The sequence below is a fragment of the Sapajus apella genome, unplaced genomic scaffold (assembly GCF_009761245.1).
Source record: "Sapajus apella isolate SASKATOON/1434 unplaced genomic scaffold, GSC_monkey_1.0 scaffold43, whole genome shotgun sequence".
NCBI lineage: Eukaryota > Metazoa > Chordata > Mammalia > Primates > Cebidae > Sapajus > Sapajus apella.
The window spans coordinates 692,990-712,818 of record NW_022436983.1 but is presented as its reverse complement, the minus strand read 5'-3'; the positions used below and the strand labels follow the sequence as shown (position 1 = coordinate 712,818).

The 19,829-nt window shown below is 58.9% G+C and overlaps 1 protein-coding gene across 8 annotated transcripts in view; it reads left to right on the top strand.

Moving 5' to 3' along the window:
* Positions 1-19,596, top strand: part of PLEKHG5 (pleckstrin homology and RhoGEF domain containing G5) — a 39,375-nt gene extending 19,779 nt beyond the window's left edge. For 4 of the 8 annotated variants that reach the window (XM_032300245.1, XM_032300244.1, XM_032300246.1 and 1 more), the window contains 20 exons: positions 8,272-8,401; positions 10,292-10,394; positions 10,766-10,829; positions 11,036-11,127; positions 11,892-12,028; positions 12,291-12,436; positions 12,970-13,173; positions 13,251-13,439; positions 13,803-13,898; positions 14,621-14,671; positions 14,792-14,941; positions 15,327-15,437; positions 15,559-15,708; positions 15,807-15,944; positions 16,096-16,215; positions 17,065-17,197; positions 17,275-17,390; positions 17,483-17,673; positions 18,132-18,911; positions 19,147-19,596. In XM_032300245.1, coding sequence (XP_032156136.1) covers positions 8,272-8,401; positions 10,292-10,394; positions 10,766-10,829; positions 11,036-11,127; positions 11,892-12,028; positions 12,291-12,436; positions 12,970-13,173; positions 13,251-13,439; positions 13,803-13,898; positions 14,621-14,671; positions 14,792-14,941; positions 15,327-15,437; positions 15,559-15,708; positions 15,807-15,944; positions 16,096-16,215; positions 17,065-17,197; positions 17,275-17,390; positions 17,483-17,673; positions 18,132-18,911; positions 19,147-19,156 — 3,111 coding nt within the window. In that variant the 3' untranslated portion in view covers positions 19,157-19,596. Of the gene's footprint in view, positions 1-230; positions 473-5,949; positions 5,984-8,269; positions 8,402-10,291; positions 10,395-10,765; positions 10,830-11,035; positions 11,128-11,891; positions 12,029-12,290; positions 12,437-12,969; positions 13,174-13,250; positions 13,440-13,802; positions 13,899-14,620; positions 14,672-14,791; positions 14,942-15,326; positions 15,438-15,558; positions 15,709-15,806; positions 15,945-16,095; positions 16,216-17,064; positions 17,198-17,274; positions 17,391-17,482; positions 17,674-18,131 lie in introns of those variants that run through there. The other 4 variants (XM_032300242.1, XM_032300248.1, XM_032300243.1 and 1 more) reach the window with 4 other exon arrangements.
* Positions 19,597-19,829: the final 233 nt, after the last annotated feature.

Here is a 19,829-nt window from a genome sequence, read left to right as displayed (position 1 = left end):
GGTCCCGTGGACTTGATAGAGGTGGGGAGGTGGGGGTCCCCCGGGGCTGGGCAGAGGCGGGGAGGTGGGGGTACTCCAGGGGCAGAGGTGGGGGCATGGGGGTCCCCGGGCCAGACAGAGGCAAGGGTGTGGGGGTTCCCGGGAGGGGAGGTGGGGATCCCCAGGGCTGGACGGCAGGGGCCTGGGCGGGAGGGAGGTGTCCACCTTCCTGGGGGACTGGGGGCTGTTCCGGGCCCAGCCCTCCCTGGGGTCCCCGAGCTCGGCGGGGGCGGGCGCGGCCGCACAATGGCAGGAAGCGGGGCTCTGCGCTTTGTCCGGCGGGCGGCGCAGACTGCGGCTTCCTCCGGCCGCCATGGGGACGGGACCCGGTGTCTCCGGGCGCCTAGCGGCCTCCAGGCCAGGCCCGGGGCTGCCCTCCCGGGACTCGGAGCCCTCCTGGGCCGGGGGTCGTGCCCGAGACGGTGAAGGCCAGGTACGGGGCCAGGACGGGGTGGGGATGGGGCTGGGTGCCTGGTTCCTGCCCGCAGCCGCCCAGCCCTGCGCGGGAGGCCGGGGCGGGGGTGCGCCTGAATGTGGGCCCTGTGACCCCCTCTCCCCCGCGGCAAAGGATGCAGCCCCTGGCAGATGAGCCCCCTACCTGGGCAGCTGCACCCTGGGGAGGGGGACCTGGGACTCCGGGGTGTGTCCCCGCAGGCCAAGATGTCCCCGCCAACCCTTGGCCCTTTGTGTCTGGGGCCAGCTCCGGACGCACCTGTGGGTCCCTGGCCCTGTGTAGGGCCGCCCCTCTCCCTTTCTTCCTCTGCCCTGGCCCTGCCCACAGCCTCCTTCTGCCCTCGAGGCCTCTGTTTCTCCTTCTGCCTCTGGCCCCAGCCTTTGTATGAGGAAGTCTGGCTCTCGGTCCCTATCCTCACAGGCGTCTGTTCCCCAGAGGGCCCCCCTCTGTTATTTGAGCTGCCTTTCGTTAGAGAGGGTGGGAACTGGGTCTTCTCATGGGTGGGCTGTCTCCTCCCTTGGGGTGAGACCTGGACCCTGGTGTCCCTCCCACAGGACAGAGGCAGGACAGGGTGGGCAGGTAGGGGGGAGGGCAGTTGCATCTGAGAGAAGGGGCTGGAGTGTGGCTTCAGGAGGATCCCATTCCGATTTAGTGCTGGGGGAGTCCTGCCCCTGGAGGAGCTGGGGAGACTCTGGGGTTTGGGGGTGGGGCATGAGGTGGGATGGGGAGCAGAAACTTCACGAGGGGGCTCTGCCCATCCCACCTTCCCAGTTGGGCTCATGGTTCTCCCTGGGGGGTTTCTGGACCTTCATCCTCAACCAGACCTGCTCTATAAAGTCGGGAGCCACCTGGTTCAGATCCTGGGCCTGAGCTTCACTGCGCCCCCAGTGCCCCTGAGCCTGGAGGCTGCGGAGAGGAGGGAAGCAGAGGAGGTCAGGCAGGCCTGGGCACCAGCTCCCGCAGCAGCCGGAGGAGTCAGGCAGTCTTGGTGATGGTAGCAGCCACCCAGGCCAGCACAGCAGGGAAACTGGTCTCCGGAGTCTTTCTAGGGATCCAGGGTGCAGCGCATCATAGGGCTCAGTCCTTGTTTGTTGAATACTGACTCTTCTGTAAGGAGTGAATCAGGATATAAAATCTGCTGTCTGTATATTGGATTGATTTAAAAACCAGAATGTGGCACATATTCAGACTTGGACCAGAAGGGTCTCAGAGACCCTCCCAGAACTCCTCCAGCCTAGCATGGCTCCTGCCATGTCACCTCCTACCTGCGGTGAGGCCAGGGCTTGGGTCATGGGCAGATCTGTGGCCCCAGCTGGCACCGGGAAATCTAAGAAGGCCAGAAGGGACTGGAGCCGGGAGCCTCTGCCAGGCTGGCTGGGCACAGAGGCCAGAGGGCTACAGAGTCCACAGATGGGGGTGGGGTCCTGGGAAGAGGGGACAAGGTGGGGCAGGGCTCTTCCCTAGATCATTCTCATGAGGAGACACCAGAAGCTTGGGCTCCCTGAAGCTGCAAAGCCTGATGTTTCTCTCAGCAGTGCCCTGTGGGTTCAGGGTGAGGGTGTGGGTGGGGCACTGGCTGAAGAGAGCTTAGTGATTTTTGTAGTTTTTGTTTTGTTTTGTTTTCTTTTGTTTTAAGATGGAGTTTTGCTCTTGTCGCCCAGGCTGGAGTGCAGTGGCACAATCTTGGCTCACCGCAACCTCCACCTCCCGGGTTCAAGCGATTCTCCTGCCTCGGCCTCCCAAGTAGCTGGGATCACAGGCATGTGCCACCACACCCGGCTAATTTTGTATTTCCAGTAGAGCCAGGGCTTCTCCATGTTGGTCAGGCTGGTCTCTAACTCCCGACCTTAGGTGATCTGCCCGCCTCGGTCCCCCAAATTGCTGGGATTACAGGCATAGCCACTGTACCCCACTGGTTTTTGTAATTTTTTTCTTTTTCTTTTTTTTTTTTTTTTTTTGAGAGAGTCTCGATCTGTCGCCCAGGCTGGAGTACAGTGGCATGATCTTGGCTCACTGCAACCTCCACCTCCCGGGTTCAAGAAATTCTTCTGCCTCAGCCTCCCAAGTAGCTGGGATTACAGGCACCTGCCACCATGACTGGCTAATTTTTATATTTTTAGTAGAGACAGGGTTTCACCATGTTGGCCAGGCTGGTCTGGAACTCCTGACCTCATGATCCGCCCACCTCAGCCTCCCAAAGTGCTGGGATTACAGGCGTGGTGGCCCTGATTTTGTAGCTTTTAAAATTTTTTCGGAGACAGGTCTCACTCTGTCACCCAGGCTGGCGCACAGCAGTGTGATCCTGACTCACGGCAGCCTCAACCTCCTGGGCTCAAGCAGCTCTCCCATCTCTGCCTCCCAAGTAGCCGGGACTACAAGAGAGCGCCACCACACTGGCTCATTTTGTGTTTGTAGAACCAGGGTCTCACTATGTTGCCCAGGCTGGAGTTGTTGCACGTTCTTTAACAGTAGATTAAGGCAGACACCAGAAAGAGCTGCAGGGTTGAGGGATCAATCCCATCACCCCCACTTCCAGCCCGGACAGCACAGTTGGAGATCACTCCTGAAGGGCGTGGAAGCAGGGGCACCTGGCGCTCAAGGCTGCCTTCAGGAATCTGGGTCATCCTGTCCCCAGCCGCCTGCCCGGGGCCCAGCTCCATGCAGATCGGCCCCTCCCTGGGCATGCAGGCCTGTCTGGAGTGCCACCTGCCGACCGCCAGTCCTGTGCCCTGTTCCCTTTCCTCTCAGATGGAGATGTGGAGGGACACGAGAACCAACAGGGCTTGCATCAAACTGAGATTGATTCCCTCCTGTCCCTGTAATCCCAGCCGACCTGAGGCCGGCCTCTCCCCCAGCCTTTCTCTCCCAAGACACCCATGAGAGGGTATGAATGTGGTTAAAATTTGGGATTCAGGTTGGGTGCCATAGCTCACATCTGTAATCCCAGCACTTTGGGAGGCCGAGGTGGGTGGATCACCTGAGGTCAGGAGTTCAGGACCAGCTTGACCACATGGTGAAACCCCGTCTCTACTAAAAATCCAAAAATTAGCCAGGCATGGTGGCATGTGCCTGTAATCCCAGCTACTTGGAAGGCTGAGACAGGACAATTGCTTGAACCCTGGAGGTGGAGGTTGCAGTGAGCCAAGATCTTGCCACTGCTCTCCAGCTTGGGTGACAGAGCAAGACTGTCTCAGAAAAAAAAAAAAGAAAGAAAAATCTGCTATCCAGAGCCCCACATACACTGGCTTCAAGTCCTAGCTCTACTGGCTGTGTGACCTTAGACAAGTCATTTCACCTCTCTGAGCCCTACTTTCCTCTTGCGTGAAATGGGGACAATAACAGCCCCTATCTTGTAGGATGAGAGTGAGTCACACATGAAACACCCCCACTGCGGCTCCAGACACATAATGATCACATTAAAAACACACTCAGACTCTTCCCAGCCTCCTTCTCTCTCCTGCCGTCTGTCACTTTCTCTGCTGTCCTCACCCTATCTCAGAAATCTGTCATTGGGCTTTCACCAGCCAGAAACTCTTCAGCGCCTCTCCCCTGCCTTAATTCATAAATTAAACAAGTATTTTTGGAGCAGCTGGCGCTGGAGGTCAGGTGCTGAATTGGAAAGACTAGCATTTCTGTCCTTGCAGAAATGAGCAGGTGTGGAGGCAGCAGGGTGGAATCATATGTGGCCTGTCAGGTGCTGGAAGGGCTGAGGACAGAAAGTGAGTGTGGAGGGTGAATTAGGAGGATGAGAAGGTGACCTGGGGGGAAGCTGTGCAGGAGGGAAGGATGCAGGGAGCTGTGCGTTGGGAAAAAGCGTCTCAGGCCAGGGACTGATGTCATAGCTCAGAGGTGGGACCTGCCCTGAAGGAGTATGTGCCGGAGCGACCAGGAGGCCAGTGGGTGAGGGGAGTGAGCCAGGATGGAAGAGCAGGACAGGAGGTCCCTGAACGAGGTGACCCTAACCCTAAAAAAAAAAAGTCAGTGTCATGAAAGACCGAAAACTCTAACCTTAACCCTTTTGGCTCTTATTCAGAGTGAGATGGGAACCCTTGGAGGGCTTTGAGTAGATACAGTGGGACTCGTCTTTGAACTGGGCCCACCCTAGCTGCCCGTGGAGGACATTATGGGGGACGGGGGTAGCAGTGAGGCCAGTTTTGAGGCCATTGTTGTCACCCAGCTGAGAGGTGGCTGGGCAGTGGTACGCTTATGAGCTTTGGCTGGGTTGAGGCCACAGATACTAAAGGTGGAGCCAGCGGAATTTTTGGGCTGACCAGATGGAGGTATAACAGAGAGCGTCAAGAGTGACCCCAAGCCGGGCACGGTGGCTCACACCAGTAATCCCAGCACTAATCCCAGCACTTTGGGGAGCTGAGGTGGGCGGATCAGTTGAGCCCAGGAATTCGAGAGCAGCCTGGGCAACATGGCGAAACCCTGTCTCTACTAAAAATTAACTGGCTGTGGTGATGTGTGTCTGTAGTCCCAGCTACTTGGGAGGTTGAGGCAGGAGAATCACTTGAACCCAGGAGGTGAAGGTTGCAGTGAGCCGAGATGGCGCCACTGCATTCCAGACTGGGTGACAGAGACCCTGTCTCAAAAAATAAAAAAAAAAAAAAAAGGAAATCCCCCACCTTGCAGCCATCAAAGGAATCAAATCATTGATTTAGGTAAAAATCGTCAATGTATGCGAAGGCCCTTGAGACCACAGGCTCACACCACCATGCCCGGCTAATTTTTTGTATTTTTAGTAGAGATGGGGTTTTGCCATGTTGCCCAGGCTGGTCTCGAGCTCCTGACCTCAGGCGATTGAGCGAGATTACTGGGGAACAAAACATCTCAAAATGCCACACCACAGATTACTTATTAAGTACAGGGCAAAAAGGGACTGTACCAGGCGCAGAGGTCCCCAGAGGGTCCAGCCTTACAGATGAATAGCAAGAACACACAGTCAGCTCTGAGCTGTCCCCTCCCGAATGCTCAGTTTGAAATTTTCTGAGGACCACCAGACAGCTCCACATCAAGGAGCTCTGTGCCAGGCTGCTGGCTCAAAGTCTTCAAAAATGTCAGTGTCAGTCAGCCAGACACAGTGGCTTATGCCTGTAATCCCAGCACTTTGGGAAGTCAAGGCAGGCAGATCGCTTGAGCCCAGGAGATCGAGACTAGCCTGGGCAACATAGTGAGACCCTTTCTCCTAAAAAAACAGCTGGGTGTTGTGGCATGCGCTTAGTAGCCCCAGCTACTAAGGAGGCTGAGGCAGGAGGATTACTTGAGTCTGGGAGGTTGAGGTTGCATGAGCCACGATCATGTCACTGTACTCCAGCCTGGGCTACAAAGCAAGACTCTGTCTTGAAGAAAAAAAAAAGTCAATGTCATAAAAGACCACAAAAAACAAGTAGGGGCCGGGCGCGGTGCTCACGCCTGTAATGCCAGCACTTTGGGAGGCCGAGGCGGGTGGATCGCGAGGTCAAGAGATTGAGACCATCCTGGTCAACATAGTGAAACCCCGTCTCTACTAAAAATACAAAAAATTAGCTGGGCATGGTTGTGCGTGCCTGTAATCCCAGCGACTCAGGAGGCTGAGGCAGGAGAATTGCCTGAACCTAGGAGGCGGAGGTTGCGGTGAGCCGAGATCGCGCCATTGCACTCCAGCCTGGGTAACAAGAGTGAAACTCCGTCTCAAAAAAAAACAAGTAGGGAGGCTGGAGTACGGTGGCCCGGTCTCTGCTCACTGCAACCTCCGTCTTCTGGGTTCAAGTGATTCTCCTGCCGCAGCCTCCCAAGTAGCTGGGACTATGGGAACAAACCACCACGCCTGGCTAATTTTTTGTATTTTTAGTTGAGACGGAATTTTGCCATGTTGGCCAGGCTGGTCTTGAACTCCTGACCTCAAGCGATCCACCTGCCTCAGCTTCCCAAAGGGCTGGGATTACAGGCGTGAGCCACACCTCACCCAGCTGGAATTCATTCTTCTTCTTCTTCTTTTTTTTTTTTTTTGAGATGGAGTCTCGTTCTGTCACCCAGGCTAGAGTGCAGTGGCAAGATCTTGGCTCACTGCAACCTCCGCCTCCTGAGTTCAAGCGATTCTTCTGCTTTGGCCTCCTGAGTAGCTTGGACTACAGGTGTGTGCCACCACGCCCAGCTAATTTTCATATTTTTAGTAGAGATGAGGTTTCACCATATTGGTCAGGCTGGTCTTGAACTCCTGACCTCATGATCCACCCACCTCAGCCTCCCAAAGTGCTGGGATTACAGGCGTGAGCCACTGCACCCGGCTCAGAATTCATTCTTATTTATTTATTTATTTATATTTAGAATTCATTCTTTTTTTTTTTTTTTGAGACGGAGTTTCGCTCTTGTTACCCAGGCTGGAGTGCAATGGCGCGATCTCGGCTCACCGCAACCTCCGCCTCCTGGGTTCAGGCAATTCTCCTGCCTCAGCCTCCTGAGTAGCTGGGATTACAGGCACGCGCCACCATGCCCAGCTAATGTTTTTGTATTTTTAGTAGAGACGGGGTTTCACCATGTTGACCAGGATGGTCTCGATCTCTTGACCTCGTGATCCACCCGCCTCGGCCTCCCAAAGTGCTGGGATTACAAGCGTGAGCCACCGCGCCCGGCCTAGAATTCATTCTTAAAGGATAAAGAGACACAACCAAATGCCATGTGTGAATCTCAGTTGTCTCCTATATGAGGAAATATACCTGTGAGAATATTATGTAGACCCTTGGGAAAATGTCACATAGACTATATATGGACTATATATCAAGGTTCAGTTTCCCGAGTGCGACAATTCTACAGGGTTGTTTTTTTTTTGAGATGGAGTTTTGCTCTTGTTACCCAGGCTGGAGTGCAATGGCGCGATCTCGGCTCACTGCAACCTCCGCCTCCTGGGTTCAGGCAATTCTCCTGCCTCAGCCTCCCGAGTAGCTGGGATTACAGGCACGCACCACCATGCCCAGCTGAATTTTTGTATTTTTTTAGTAGAGACGGGGTTTCACCATGTTGACCAGGATGGTCTCGACCTCTTGACCTCGTGATCCACCCGCCTCGGCCTCCCAAAGTGCTGGGATTACAGGCGTGAGCCACCGTGCCCGGCCAGAAATATTTTAAAACAAAACTTGGGAAAAATAAAGAGTGGAAAGTGAGAACTAGGAAGTCATGAATACTGATACCTATTTACAGAGTCTGGCTGTGAAGAGATAGCAGGGAAGGCAGCGGTGTGGAGGGTGAGGTGAGGCCTCTGTAAACTGGAGGCCTAAGGCCAGGCGTGGTGGCTCACACCTGTAATCCCAGCACTTTGGGAGGCCAAGGTGGATGGATCACTTGAGGCCAGGAGTTTGAGACCAACCTGGGCAATGTGGTAAAACCCCCCATCTACAAAAAAATACGAAAACTAGCCTGCAGTAGTGTGTGCTTCTAGTTCAAGGTACTCGGGAGGCTGAGGCTAGAGGATCACTTGAATCTGGGAGGTCAAGGCTGCAGTTAGCCGTGAATGTGCCACTGTACTCCCTGTCTCAAAGAAAGAAAAAAAAAGATGGAGAAATAACCACGTGTTGGTGTGCCCACGGGGGAATGATCCAGCAGACGGGAAACCTGATGATGTGGGAGTGGGGGACTCCTGGGGGGGTGTCCCCTCGCCCTGGATTGAGGGATGAGTCTATTAGGGAGAGCTGGCCCCGGCTGGAGCAGGGCGGTTCATTCTGAGTCCCTGTGGCCCGGACAGGGGTGGGTGGATGTGGTGGAGCTCAGGGATCTCCTGAAGGCTTGTGTCCCCACCCCAGGTATGCCACCACGCCGACTGCCAGCAGCTGCACCGCCGGGGGCCCCTGAACCTGTGCGAGGCCTGTGACAGCAAGTTCCACAGCACCATGCATTATGATGGGCACGTCCGCTTTGACCTCCCACCTCACGGTGAGCGCAGGAGGGAGCCCAGCTCGGCCCCCAGAGCTCCCGAGGCTTGTTTCCCTAACTGTTGGAACCATGATAGAGGGCCATCAGAAGGACAAGTCGACTGTAAATAATGAAACCCGAGTATGCCACGGATCCTTTTGTTCCATGTGTTTTTTTAGCAGAGAGAAAGTCCATGACCGTGCCCCTTCCCGAGGCAGGCCGGTCTCTCTGGTGCTGTATTCTTACTGGTTCTCACCTCCCAAAGCTGCCCCTGCCCCTGGCCTGGGGCCCACACAGAGAAAGCCTCTTTCTTTCTAGCTCTGCCTGTCCTCAGGGCAGGGGACTTCTGGGCAAGTCCTCCAAGCCAGGGTGTGGGCCTAGCAGAGGTGGCATGGGGTGGGGGTGGCCAGGTCAGGAGGAGCTAGTAGCAGGAAGTAAGAAACTCCTCCTGGGCGGGGCGTGGTGGCTCACCTCTGTAATCCCAACACTTTGGGAGGCTGAGGAGGGTGGATCATGAGATCAGGTGTTTGTGACCAGCCTGACCAACATAGTGAAACCCCGTCTCTACTAAAAATACAAAAATTAGTTGGGCGTGGTGGCACGCGCCTGTAATCCCAGCTGCTCAGGAGGCTGAGGCAGGAGACTCGCTTGAACCTGGGAAGTGGAGGTTGCAGTGAGCTGAGATCGAACCACTGTACTCCAGCCTGGGCGACAGGACAAGACTCTATCTCAAAAAAAAAAAAAAAAAAAGGAAACTGCTCAGCAGGGAACCAGTGCAGGCCCACCACCAACTTGCAGACACCCAGGCCTAGCGAGAAGTGCCAACCCTGTGTCTTTTCCCAGCTGACAAGAGGAACAAAAGGACTCTTCTGTTCGGGCACAGTGGCTCATGCCTGGAATCCCAATACGCTGGGAGGCCAGGGCAGGAGGATCATTTAAGCCCAGGAGTCCAAAACCAGCTTGGGAAACAGTGAGACCCCTTCTCTACAAAAACTACAAAAATTAGCCAGGTGTAGTGGCACACACTTGTGGTCTCAGTCACTTGGGAGGCTGGATTGGAAGGATTGCCTGAACCTCGGCATGGAGGCTCTAGTGAGCCATGATTGTGCCACTGCACTCCAGCCTGAGAGACAGAGTCTTGCTCTGAGAGACAGAGGGAGACTCTGTCTCAAAAAACAACAAACACACAAACAAAAGGACTCTCTTCCTCTGCCAGGGCCCCCTAGGAATTCAGGTGCGGTCACAGCCATGGGGGAGGGGAGGCCTGAAAGAAAGAGCTGTGGACTTTGGTCTCTTCCTGTAACAACCCCAGAGGCAGGGCTTCCTTATCCTTATTTTATAGAAGGGTAAACTGAGGCCACAGGTGGGTTTGTTTTGGGGGTGGAGCTTCACCGTGAGTGTCATCCTTGGGCCTGTGTCTTTTTGGGGCTGTGGGGATAGATAGCAACGAGTGAGGCTGGGAGAGGTGGCTCACACTGGTAATCCCAGCACTTTGGGAGGCCAAGGCGGGTGGATCACTTGAGGTCAGGAGTTTGAGACCAGCCTGGACAACATGATAAAACCCCGTCTCTACTAAAAATACAAAAAAAGTGAGCCAGGCGTGGTGGTGCACGCATCTGTAATCGCAGCTACTCGGGAGGCTGAAGGATGAGAATTGCTTGAACCCAGGAGGCGGAGGTGCAGTGAGCCAAGATGGTGCCGCTGCACTCCAGCCTGGGTGACAGAGTGAGACCTTGTCTCAAAACAAAAACAAAAAACAATGGCTGAGCCCCTCTCCTCACAGAACTGAAGGGCCCTCACTACCTTGAACCTGGGGGCTCCAGGGTAATAGACTGCGGTCCCTCAGGAGGCGGCCAGGCTGCAGGCTAAGGAGGGGCCGGGAGGCACAGCCCCCTCTTGCTTTCTCCCAAGGCTCTGTCCTGGCCCGGAACGTGTCCACCCGGTCATGCCCACCGCGCACCAGCCCTGCAGTGGACTTGGAGGAGGAGGAGGAGAGCTCTGTGGATGGGAAAGGGTAGGTGAGGGGTGGATGGACAGAGAGATACCTGGGGGGGCCCCAAGGCTGGGTCTCAGATCACACGTTCAGGACCAGATGCTTTGGTGCCCTCCCAAGTAAGACTGATGCACCTGCGTCTCCCCACCCCTGTGGCTGTCCTGATTCTGGGAAGAGGCCACCCAGTCCAGGCCAGCCTCCAGGGCACCTAGGATCCCAGCCCTCACCAGACTAGTTACGGTTGGGTGTGACTCCCATGTTGGCCACCAGAGGGCGCACAGGCCCGGCTGGGTTGAATCAATGCCGGTTACCTGTCACCTGGAGTGAGCAAGGGGCAGGGACCTGGCCACAGACCCACACCTCCAGCCTCTGCCCTCCCTACCTCCCTGCAGGGACTGGAAGAGCACAGGCCTGAAACTCTCCAAGAAGAAAGCAGCAAGGAGGAGACACACAGATGTGAGGAGCCCCAGGGGCCGGCAGATGGGGGCTCCCGACAGCTTGCACCCTTTCCTGAGGATGGACCTCCCTTCCAGAGGGGGGTGGGGAAGTCTGCACCCTGGGCTGCAGAGGTCTGGGAGATCACTGGGGCTCCCTTTCTTGCTGAGGGTCCCATCCCAGACCGGAGGGTGGGGAGGAGAAGCTCAAGGCCCCTGTCCTCTCAGGACCCAAGCAAGGAGTGCTTCACCCTGAAATTTGACCTGAATGTCAACATCGAGACGGAGATCGTCCCAGCCATGAAGAAGAAGTCGCTGGGGTAGGACTTGGTGGGGCTCACAGTGGAAGTGGGACTGAGGGCAGGTGTGGCCCCTGTGTCGCAGGCTCCGGGTCTCCGCAGGTGTGACTGTGTGTGTGTGTTTGGTGGCCTGTGCTTCTAAGCATATCCAGGTGTGGGCAGACCCATGTGGGTGTGCACGCCAGTGTGAGGGAGTGTGGCGGGGTCTGTGTACTCGCGTGTTTTTGTTGTTGCCGTGTTTGGGGTTTTTTTTTTGAGACGGATTCTCGTTTTGTCACCCAGGCTGGAGTGCAGTGGCATGATCTTGGCTCATTGCAGCCTCCGCCTCTGAGTTCAAGCAGTTTTCCCTGCCTCAGCCTCCTGAGTAGCTGGAATTACAGGTGCCCACCAGCACGCCCAGCTTTTTGTATTTTTTAGTAGAGATGGGGTTTCACCATGTTGGCCAAGCTGGTCTTGAACTCCTGACCTCAGGTGATCCGCCTGCCTCGGCCTCCCAAAGAGACTTGTGCGTTTTAATCATGTATGCAGGAGCCAGGCCTGCGTGTGGGCGGGCTTGTGACGGGTCTGCTCTGGTGTGCAGACGCGCCCGTGTGAGAACCTCTGCAGGCAGGTGTCTGTGCACCTGCGGGTGATCCCAGGCTGGCTTCCCTTTTCCGTTGGGAAGGTGGGGGCAGCTGGGGCTGTGGGTGGGGTGGGGGCTCATGGAGGCGGGGCCTGAGCTGAAGAAGCTGCTGAAGCGACTGGCCGCTTGGCTCTAACACACACGCCTCCTGTCCTGGGGGCAGGGAGGTGCTGCTGCCTGTATTTGAAAGGAAGGGCATCTCGCTGGGCAAAGTGGACATCTACCTGGACCAGTCCAACACGCCCCTGTCCCTCACCTTCGAGGCCTACAGGTTTGGGGGACACTACCTTCGGGTCAAAGGTGAGCGGCAGATGGGGCCGCTGGGGCTGGTGGGGCCTCTTGGAGATAGGTGCCCTTCCCAGGCTCGGGTTCCCATTGGTCGTGGGCCTGAGCAGCCTCATTACCATACAGGTGTCTCTGCTGGGTGCTGCTGGCAGGGCAGGGCTGTTGCGGGAGGGCAGGCAGGCCTTGGTGTGGATCCTCCAGGGGGAGAGGACTGGGGCCCCTCCTCCACCACACCTGGGTGCTGAGGATCTCTTGTGGCCCCCACATGCGGCCCCAGCCAAGCCCGGAGACGAGGGCAAGGCGGAGCAGGGAGTGAAGGACTCCAAGTCCCTGAGTCTGCCAATCCTGCGGCCGGCCGGGGCTGGGCCCCCTGCACTGGAGCGCGTGGACCCCCAGAGCCGCCGGGAGAGCCTGGACATCTTGGTGAGGAGGAGGGGATGTGTCAGGGAGGGGGTGGGAAGAGGCCCAGGCTGGACCCACGGCCCCTCCTCAGAGGCAGTCACCCTGGGTCCCTCACTGCCCCTGTTGGGGTTTTAATTGCCCCTTCTGGAAAAGGGGGCTGGCTGTGAGAGCATGGGACTCTCCCTGGACCTGGCCATAGCCCAAGGTGAGGGCTTGTATCTAAGACTCTTCTAGTGCCAGGGAGTCAGTGTGTGCATGTGTGCCTGAGAGCACTTGTGCCCGGGGCTACAGACCATCCAGACCACGTTCGCCAGTGCATCTGAGTGTAACTAACTCTGTGCTTCATGCTTGAGGCTGGAGGACCGGGGGAGGATAGTCTGGGCGTATCTACGTCTGGACTTTCCGGCCTCTAGATGTGTCTGCGTCCCAGGAGAGGGGACACCCTAGGGTAGAGATGCAGAGACCCTCCTCCATCCCAGACTGGCCTGAGGCCCTGGGGTGGGGCCGTGGGGGCTGGCGGGGAGTCTTGGCCCTGACCACCCCTCCCTGGCCAGGCCCCTGGCCGCCGCCGTAAGAACATGTCGGAGTTCCTGGGGGAGGCGAGCATCCCCGGGCAGGAGCCCCCCACGACCTCCAGCTGCTCTCTGCCCAGTGGCAGCAGTAGCAGCACCAGCAGCGGCGACAGCTGGAAGAACCGGGCGGCCAGTCGCTTCAGCGGCTTTTTCAGCTCAGGCCTCAGCACCAGCACCTTTGGCCGGGTATGTGGCCCCATCAGCCCAGGGATCGGGCAGCTGGCTGGCCATGACCTCTGACCCTGACCAGCGTGTCCATCCAGGAGGTGGACAAGATGGAGCAGCTGGAGGGCAAGCTGCATGCCTATGGCCTCTTCGGGCTGCCCAGGCTGCCCCGGAGGCTGCGCTTTGACCATGACTCCTGGGAGGAGGAGGATGATGAGGAGGAGGATGAGGACAATGCCTGCCTGAGGCTGGAGGACAGCTGGCGGGAGCTCATTGATGGGCATGAGGTGAGTGCGGCCCACCATGCTTCTTCCTCCTTGTCCCGAAAGGGGGACAGCCCTTGGGAGGATCCAGTGATAGGATGCACCATGGGACGCCCCAGAGAGGCCACTCTTCTCATTAGCCTACTCTGGAGACACTGAGGCTAGATAAAAATCGTGAGCTGCCTGGCTGTTTTAGTGGCAGAGGAGGGCCCAGAACTTGGGTGTTTTGACTGTGATTGTTCATGGGATGTCGAGGGTGACCCTGCTCCTCTTGGGACCTCCGTGTCACTATCAGGAAAATGAGAAAGTGCATGCACGTTGCTCACCCTCTCTGGCCACCCTGAGGTGCTCCAGGCCTCCCGGTTGACCGTCCTGCCCTCCCTCCAGAAGCTGACCCGGCGGCAGTGCCACCAGCAGGAGGCAGTGTGGGAGCTGCTGCATACGGAGGCCTCCTACATCAGGAAGCTTCGGGTGATCACCAACGTAAGTAGGGGCGCGCTGCTGCCCCGCCCCACCTTTCTGGTCTCTCTCTGGCAGCCCTCAGCTGAGTCTGAGCCTTTGCAGAAGGAGCAGGTGCCTGGCAATGAGGTGGGGGCAGGAAAGTCAGAGAAGGGCCGCCCCAGGGAGGAGGGGGCTCCTAGAGGAACCTGGGAGGAGGCTTTGGGCAGGTGTGTGAGGGTCAGCTGAAGGAGGCCTCCCAGGTGAGCCTCATTCTTTCACTTTCATTCAGTGGCTGTTTCCCAGCACCTGCTGTGTGCCGGGTGCCCAGCAGCTGGCACCCTGGACAGGACAGAGCAGGCAGGCAGTGTAGGGATTCTGCTCAGGGAGTGGAGCACCTGCTTGGAGGTTGGAGGACGGCTTCCTGGAGGGAGGAAGCACCCTCAGAGGTGAAACCTGGAGGCTGAGCCAGGGCAGAGGTGGAAAAGGGAATTCCAGGCGTGGCTGCAAGGCCAGTCTCGCCAGAACTTCCCTCCAGGAGGGGCCAGGGCAGTGTGACCTCAGGAGGGCTGTGAGGTCTTTCCTCAGGGTCTGGACCTCCCAGGTGCGAAGGCCAAAGGGGACAGCCTACTTATCCCTGGCTGCTGTGGGGCCTCCTGGGAAGGGGAAGGGGGAGGCGTGGTGGGGAGCCTGAGGCCAGGTGGGGCCTGAGGGCGGGGACAACCCCCTCCCCCCGACCCCAGCCGCAGCATCCCCTGATCCCACAGCTGTTCCTGTGCTGTCTCCTGAACCTGCAAGAGTCGGGGCTGCTGTGTGAGGTGCGGTGGGGTTTGGGGGCGGTGGCGGGGGTGGTACCAGGGAGGAGGGCGGGACCTGGACCTGGGGCGGGGCTAACTTGGTGGAGGGGCGTGGCCAACCGCGCCTCCCGCCGCGCCCAGGTGGAGGCGGAGCGCCTGTTCAGCAACATCCCGGAGATCGCGCAGCTGCACCGCAGGCTGTGGGCCGGCGTGATGGCGCCGGTGCTGGAGAAAGCGCGGCGCACTCGGGCGCTGCTGCAGCCCGGGGACTTCCTCAAAGGCTTCAAGATGGTACGGGCGGGGCCGGGTGCAAGCGCGGGCACTGAGGCAGGGCCGGGGCGCCGAAAAGTCTCCACCGCCCGATCAGGTCTGCCCAGCATCCCCAACCTCCCCCAGGCCCGTGACCACATATGACCCTTTGTGGCCACGGGTGAGAAATTAGGAGGCAGTCGCCCGGGTTTGAGCCCTCACCTGGCCATCCACCCCTGCTCCCTGGCGGCGGGTGGTCACTTTGGCTGAGGCTGTTTCCTCATCTGGAAACAGGGATCATAAGCTTGCCGCCCCCCTGGGGTGGTCGCCCAGGTGCAGTAAGGAAGCGCTTGCGCAGCGCCAGGCGCGGGCCGGCCCGCAGGGAGCGCGCGGTAACCGGCGCCGTGGTTGTTCTGCCCCGGGCCAGTTTGGCTCGCTCTTCAAGCCCTACATCCGCTACTGCATGGAGGAGGAGGGCTGCATGGAGTACATGCGTGGCCTGCTGCGCGACAACGACCTCTTCCGGGCCTACATCACGGTGAGGGCGCGAGTGCCACGGGTGGGGCGCAGGGGCGCAGGGGCGCAGGAGGATGGGACCCTGGGCGGGGCCGGGTGGGGCGGGTCCTTCCCTGAGCCCCACCCCCACTCCCCCACTCCAGTGGGCGGAGAAGCACCCACAGTGCCAGCGGCTGAAGCTGAGCGACATGCTGGCCAAGCCCCACCAGCGGCTCACCAAGTACCCGCTGCTGCTCAAGGCAGTGCTGAGGAAGACCGAGGAGCCGCGCGCCAAGGAGGCCGTCGTCGTCATGGTAACCCTGCTGTTCGGTGGGGGGGCGGGGCAGTCCCCCCTGCGCGGCTCTCTGTCCTGTCCAAACCCTGGGCCTGAAGCCCCCTCGCCTGCTCCTAGATCGGCTCCATGGAGCGCTTCATCCATCACGTGAACACATGCATGCGGCAGCGGCAGGAGCGGCAGCGGCTGGCGGCCGTGGTGAGCCGCATCGACGCCTACGAGGTGGTGGAGAGCGGCAGCGAGGAAGTGGACAAGGTGGGCGCGTGTGTTTGTGGGGCTTGCGGGCTGGGAGGGAGGAAGGCCAAGCTGGCAGGCCGGGGCTGTGCTGGGCATCCCACTGAGGATGCCTAGCTGAGAAGGGGGTCAGGCCCTGGCCTCCCCTACACTCAAGGCTGTCCATCCCCAGCTCCTGAAGGAATTTCTGCACCTGGACCTGACAGCGCCCATCCCCGGCGCCTCACCGGAGGAGACGCGACAGCTGCTGCTGGAGGGGAGCCTGAGGATGAAGGAGGGGAAGGACAGCAAGGTGACTCCAGGGCCACCCTCCCCAGTGCCCTGTCCTTCTTGGGGAACTGCTGGGCCCCTCTCAGCTCCCCAGTCACTTGGGCGATGACTCAAGAACCAGTGATCTTGTCATAGTGGATGACAGTTCTCTGCCTGCCATTTACAAGTCCAGCAGCAGGGTCCTAGCTCTTGGAAGTGCCAGTTGTGCCCACCTGTTGGTGCCATGTGGGTTCCTCGTGGGAGTGCGGCCACATTCCACAACTGGGCCAGGAACCCCAGAGCCCTGCTCCTGTGCTGTGGCCCCTTCAGGCACGGGGCAGCTGAGAGCGTGCACACAGTGACTTCAAAGTCAACACTTCTTTTTTTTTTTTGAGACGGAGTCTTGCTCTGTGGCCCAGGCTGGAGTGCAGTGGCACGATCTCGGCTCACTGCCATCTTCGCCTCCTGGGTTCAAGTGATTCTCCTGCCTCAGCCTCCCAGGTATCTGGGACTACAGGCATGTGCCACCACACCCAGCTAATTTTTTATATTTTTAGTAGAGAGGGGATTTCACCATATTGGCCAGGCTAGTCTTGAGTTCCTGACCTCGTGATCTGCCTGCCTCGGCCTCCCAGAGTGCTGGGATTACAGGTGTGAGCCACCATGCCCGGCCTCAGTCACCACTCTTCTTTTTAATGTAAACTTGCATTGAGATAAGTCTTCAACATACATCTCAGTGAAAGAGAATCATCTCCCTCTTCATTTTAATTTTACTTGAAGGTTCATGATGGGAGGAGTGCTTGACCAAAGCCGAGTGCTCCCAGGGGAGGCCGGTGCCACAGCCCTGGCCCTGACCCTGACCCTGCTGGCCTCTCTGGCCCCCTCACTGCAGATGGACGTGTACTGCTTCCTCTTCACGGATCTGCTCTTGGTGACCAAGGCAGTGAAGAAGGCCGAGAGGACCAAGGTCATCAGGCCACCACTGCTGGTGGATAAGATCGTGTGCCGGGAGCTACGTGACCCTGGTAAGGAGCCCTGGTCTCCTGGTTCTGGGCGGGGGCCGTCGTCCCTGCTGACACTGACTTGGGCCTTCCCTACCCAGGCTCCTTCCTCCTTATCTACCTGAATGAGTTTCACAGCGCTGTGGGGGCCTACACGTTCCAGGCCAGTGGCCAGGCCTTGTGCCGTGGCTGGGTGGACACCATTTATAATGCCCAGGTGAGCAAAGAGTGGTGAGTGGGCAGCAGGGCCGACGGGGGAGCTGCTGGTCACGACCCGTTCTGCTTAGTGCCCCCCAACCCTTCTTGTAGAACCAGCTGCAGCAGCTGCGTGCACAGGAGCCCCCAGGCAGCCAGCAGCCCCTGCAGAGCCTGGAAGAGGAGGAGGATGAACAGGAGGAGGAAGAGGAGGAGGAGGAGGAAGTCGAGGAGAGTAGCACTTCAGCTGCCAGCTCCCCCACCATCTTGCGGAAAAGCAGTGGCAGCCCCGACTCTCAGCACTGGTATGTCTGCTCGTGACCACCCAGCAGGTCAAAGTAGGACAAGTACTCCAGCCTAGGACTCCTGGAGGCCCAGCCACGTCCCCACCCTCCCAATGGCCTCTGTCATGAACCCGGTGGGAGCGGGGCTCTGTCTCCCCCGGAGTCCAGGTGAGGAGGGCAGACACCTTTCCACATGCTGCCAGCTCTGACCTGTTCGTGGAAGTTGCCTGGGGTGCTGTGCTGAGGATCCTTAGAGCAGGTCCAGCCTTGACAGGGAAGAGTGCTGGGCGTGCTACTGAGGTCTGTTGTGGGCACTGGAGCTGGAAGATCTGCCACACCTGCCACATGCTGCCATCTCTGAGTCTCCAGCCCCAGTAGGGCAGAGGCTGTACACCACTCAGTGTGCGCTGCCCAGCCCGGGGCTGCCTCAGGCCACCTAGGCTTCATGGCCTGGGCTGACTCTGCTTCCGGCCCCACAGTGCCTCGGATGGCTCCACGGAGACCCTGGCCATGGTTGTGGTGGAGCCTGGGGAGACGCTGTCCTCGCCAGAGTTCGACGGTGGTCCTTTCAGCTCCCAGTCCGATGAGACCTCTCTCAGCACCACTGCCTCATCCACCACGCCTACCTGTGAGCTGCTGCCCCTGGGCCCAGTGGACGGCCGCTCCTGCTCCATGGACTCTGCCTATGGCACCCTCTCCCCAACCTCCTTACGAGACTTTGTGGCCCCAGCCCCTGTGGCAGAGCCAGTGCCTCAGCCCACAGAGACCCCACGAGCTCCTTCCCCTCCACCCTCGCCCCGTCTCCGCCGCCGCACCCCTGTACAGCTGCTGACCTGCCCGCCCCACCTGCTCAAGTCTAAGTCTGAGGCCAGCCTCCTCCAGCTGCTGGCAGGGGCTGGCACCCATGGGGCACCCCCTGCCCCCAGCCGCAGCCTGTCAGAGCTCTGCCTGGCTGTTCCAGCCCCAGGTATTAGGACTCAGGGATCCCCTCGGGAAGCTGGGCCCAGCTGGGATTGCCAGGGGGCCCCCAGCCCTGGCAGTGGTCCTGAGCTGTCAGAGCCAGAGGACAGAAGCAGCTGCCTGGCCGGGGAACCTGCAGGCTCCGACAGGAAGAGATGTGGAGAGCTGCCCTCGGGGGCCTCTCCCGCGGTCCAGCCTGAGCCCCCACCAGGGGTCTCCACTCAGCACAGGAAGCTGACCCTGGCTCAACTCTACCGAATCCGGACCACCCTGCTGCTTAACTCCACGCTCACTGCCTCGTGAGTGGCCTGGCCTGGGGTAGGGCAGGCAGCTCAGGGCGCTGGCATGGGGCCCAGTCATGCCTGGGATCGTCACATTTGGGGAGGGTGACGGCGGAGGGAGCCTGAACCCTGCCCAGTGTCTGGGTGTAGGGAGCTGTGAAGGTGCCTGAGGAGTGCTCTGGGGAGGAGAGGGTGGCCAGAGCCACTCTGAATGGCATCAGCCAAAGGACTCTCTCCCGTCCCCACCCTGCAGGGAGGTCTGAGGAGAGGGAGGCCCCAAGAGTGCCACTGACCAAGAGACAGCAGATAGCCTGCCTCCTGGGGTGTGCCAGCACCTGCTTCAGCCACTGCCTCCGTGTGTGTGAGCCGGATGCTGGGCAGGACCCCTGCCTATGCCTGGCCCGATTTGTGCTTTGCCAGACTGGATGGAGTGGAGAGTGGAGGTGGCTTGGGCTACAGTACCACCCCCACCTTTGCAGGCAGCCCCTCGTCACCTACTCCCTGAAGTTACCAGCTCGACTCTTCAGGGCTGGGCTCCCAGGCTGCCCATCCCTCTTCCACCCTCACTGGCCTCCAGTGGGACTCACTCCTGCCCCACCCCCACCTTCCCAGTCCCACAGGCCGCCTTTGGCTTGCGCTGGTCCTGTAAAGTTGCATATTTATTGAACTTTTGGTTCTTTTATAAAGACTCGTCTAGACTCCACTGGGAAGAGTCCTTTGCTTTGGGGCCCAGTGACTCGGTGCCTTGAGCTCAGGGCGGCCTCCTGTGTTCCTGTGCCCCTCTACGTGCCACAGATGGAGCTTGTGGGAAGCATCTGGGAAATAATGGGGGGATGGGGTGTCACCGGACCAACACCCCCGGACTTCCCCATCCTCAGCCACAACCAGAGCCTCTCCCCAGATGCCCCCTGGGATTCAGGGCCGAATCTGCCCAGT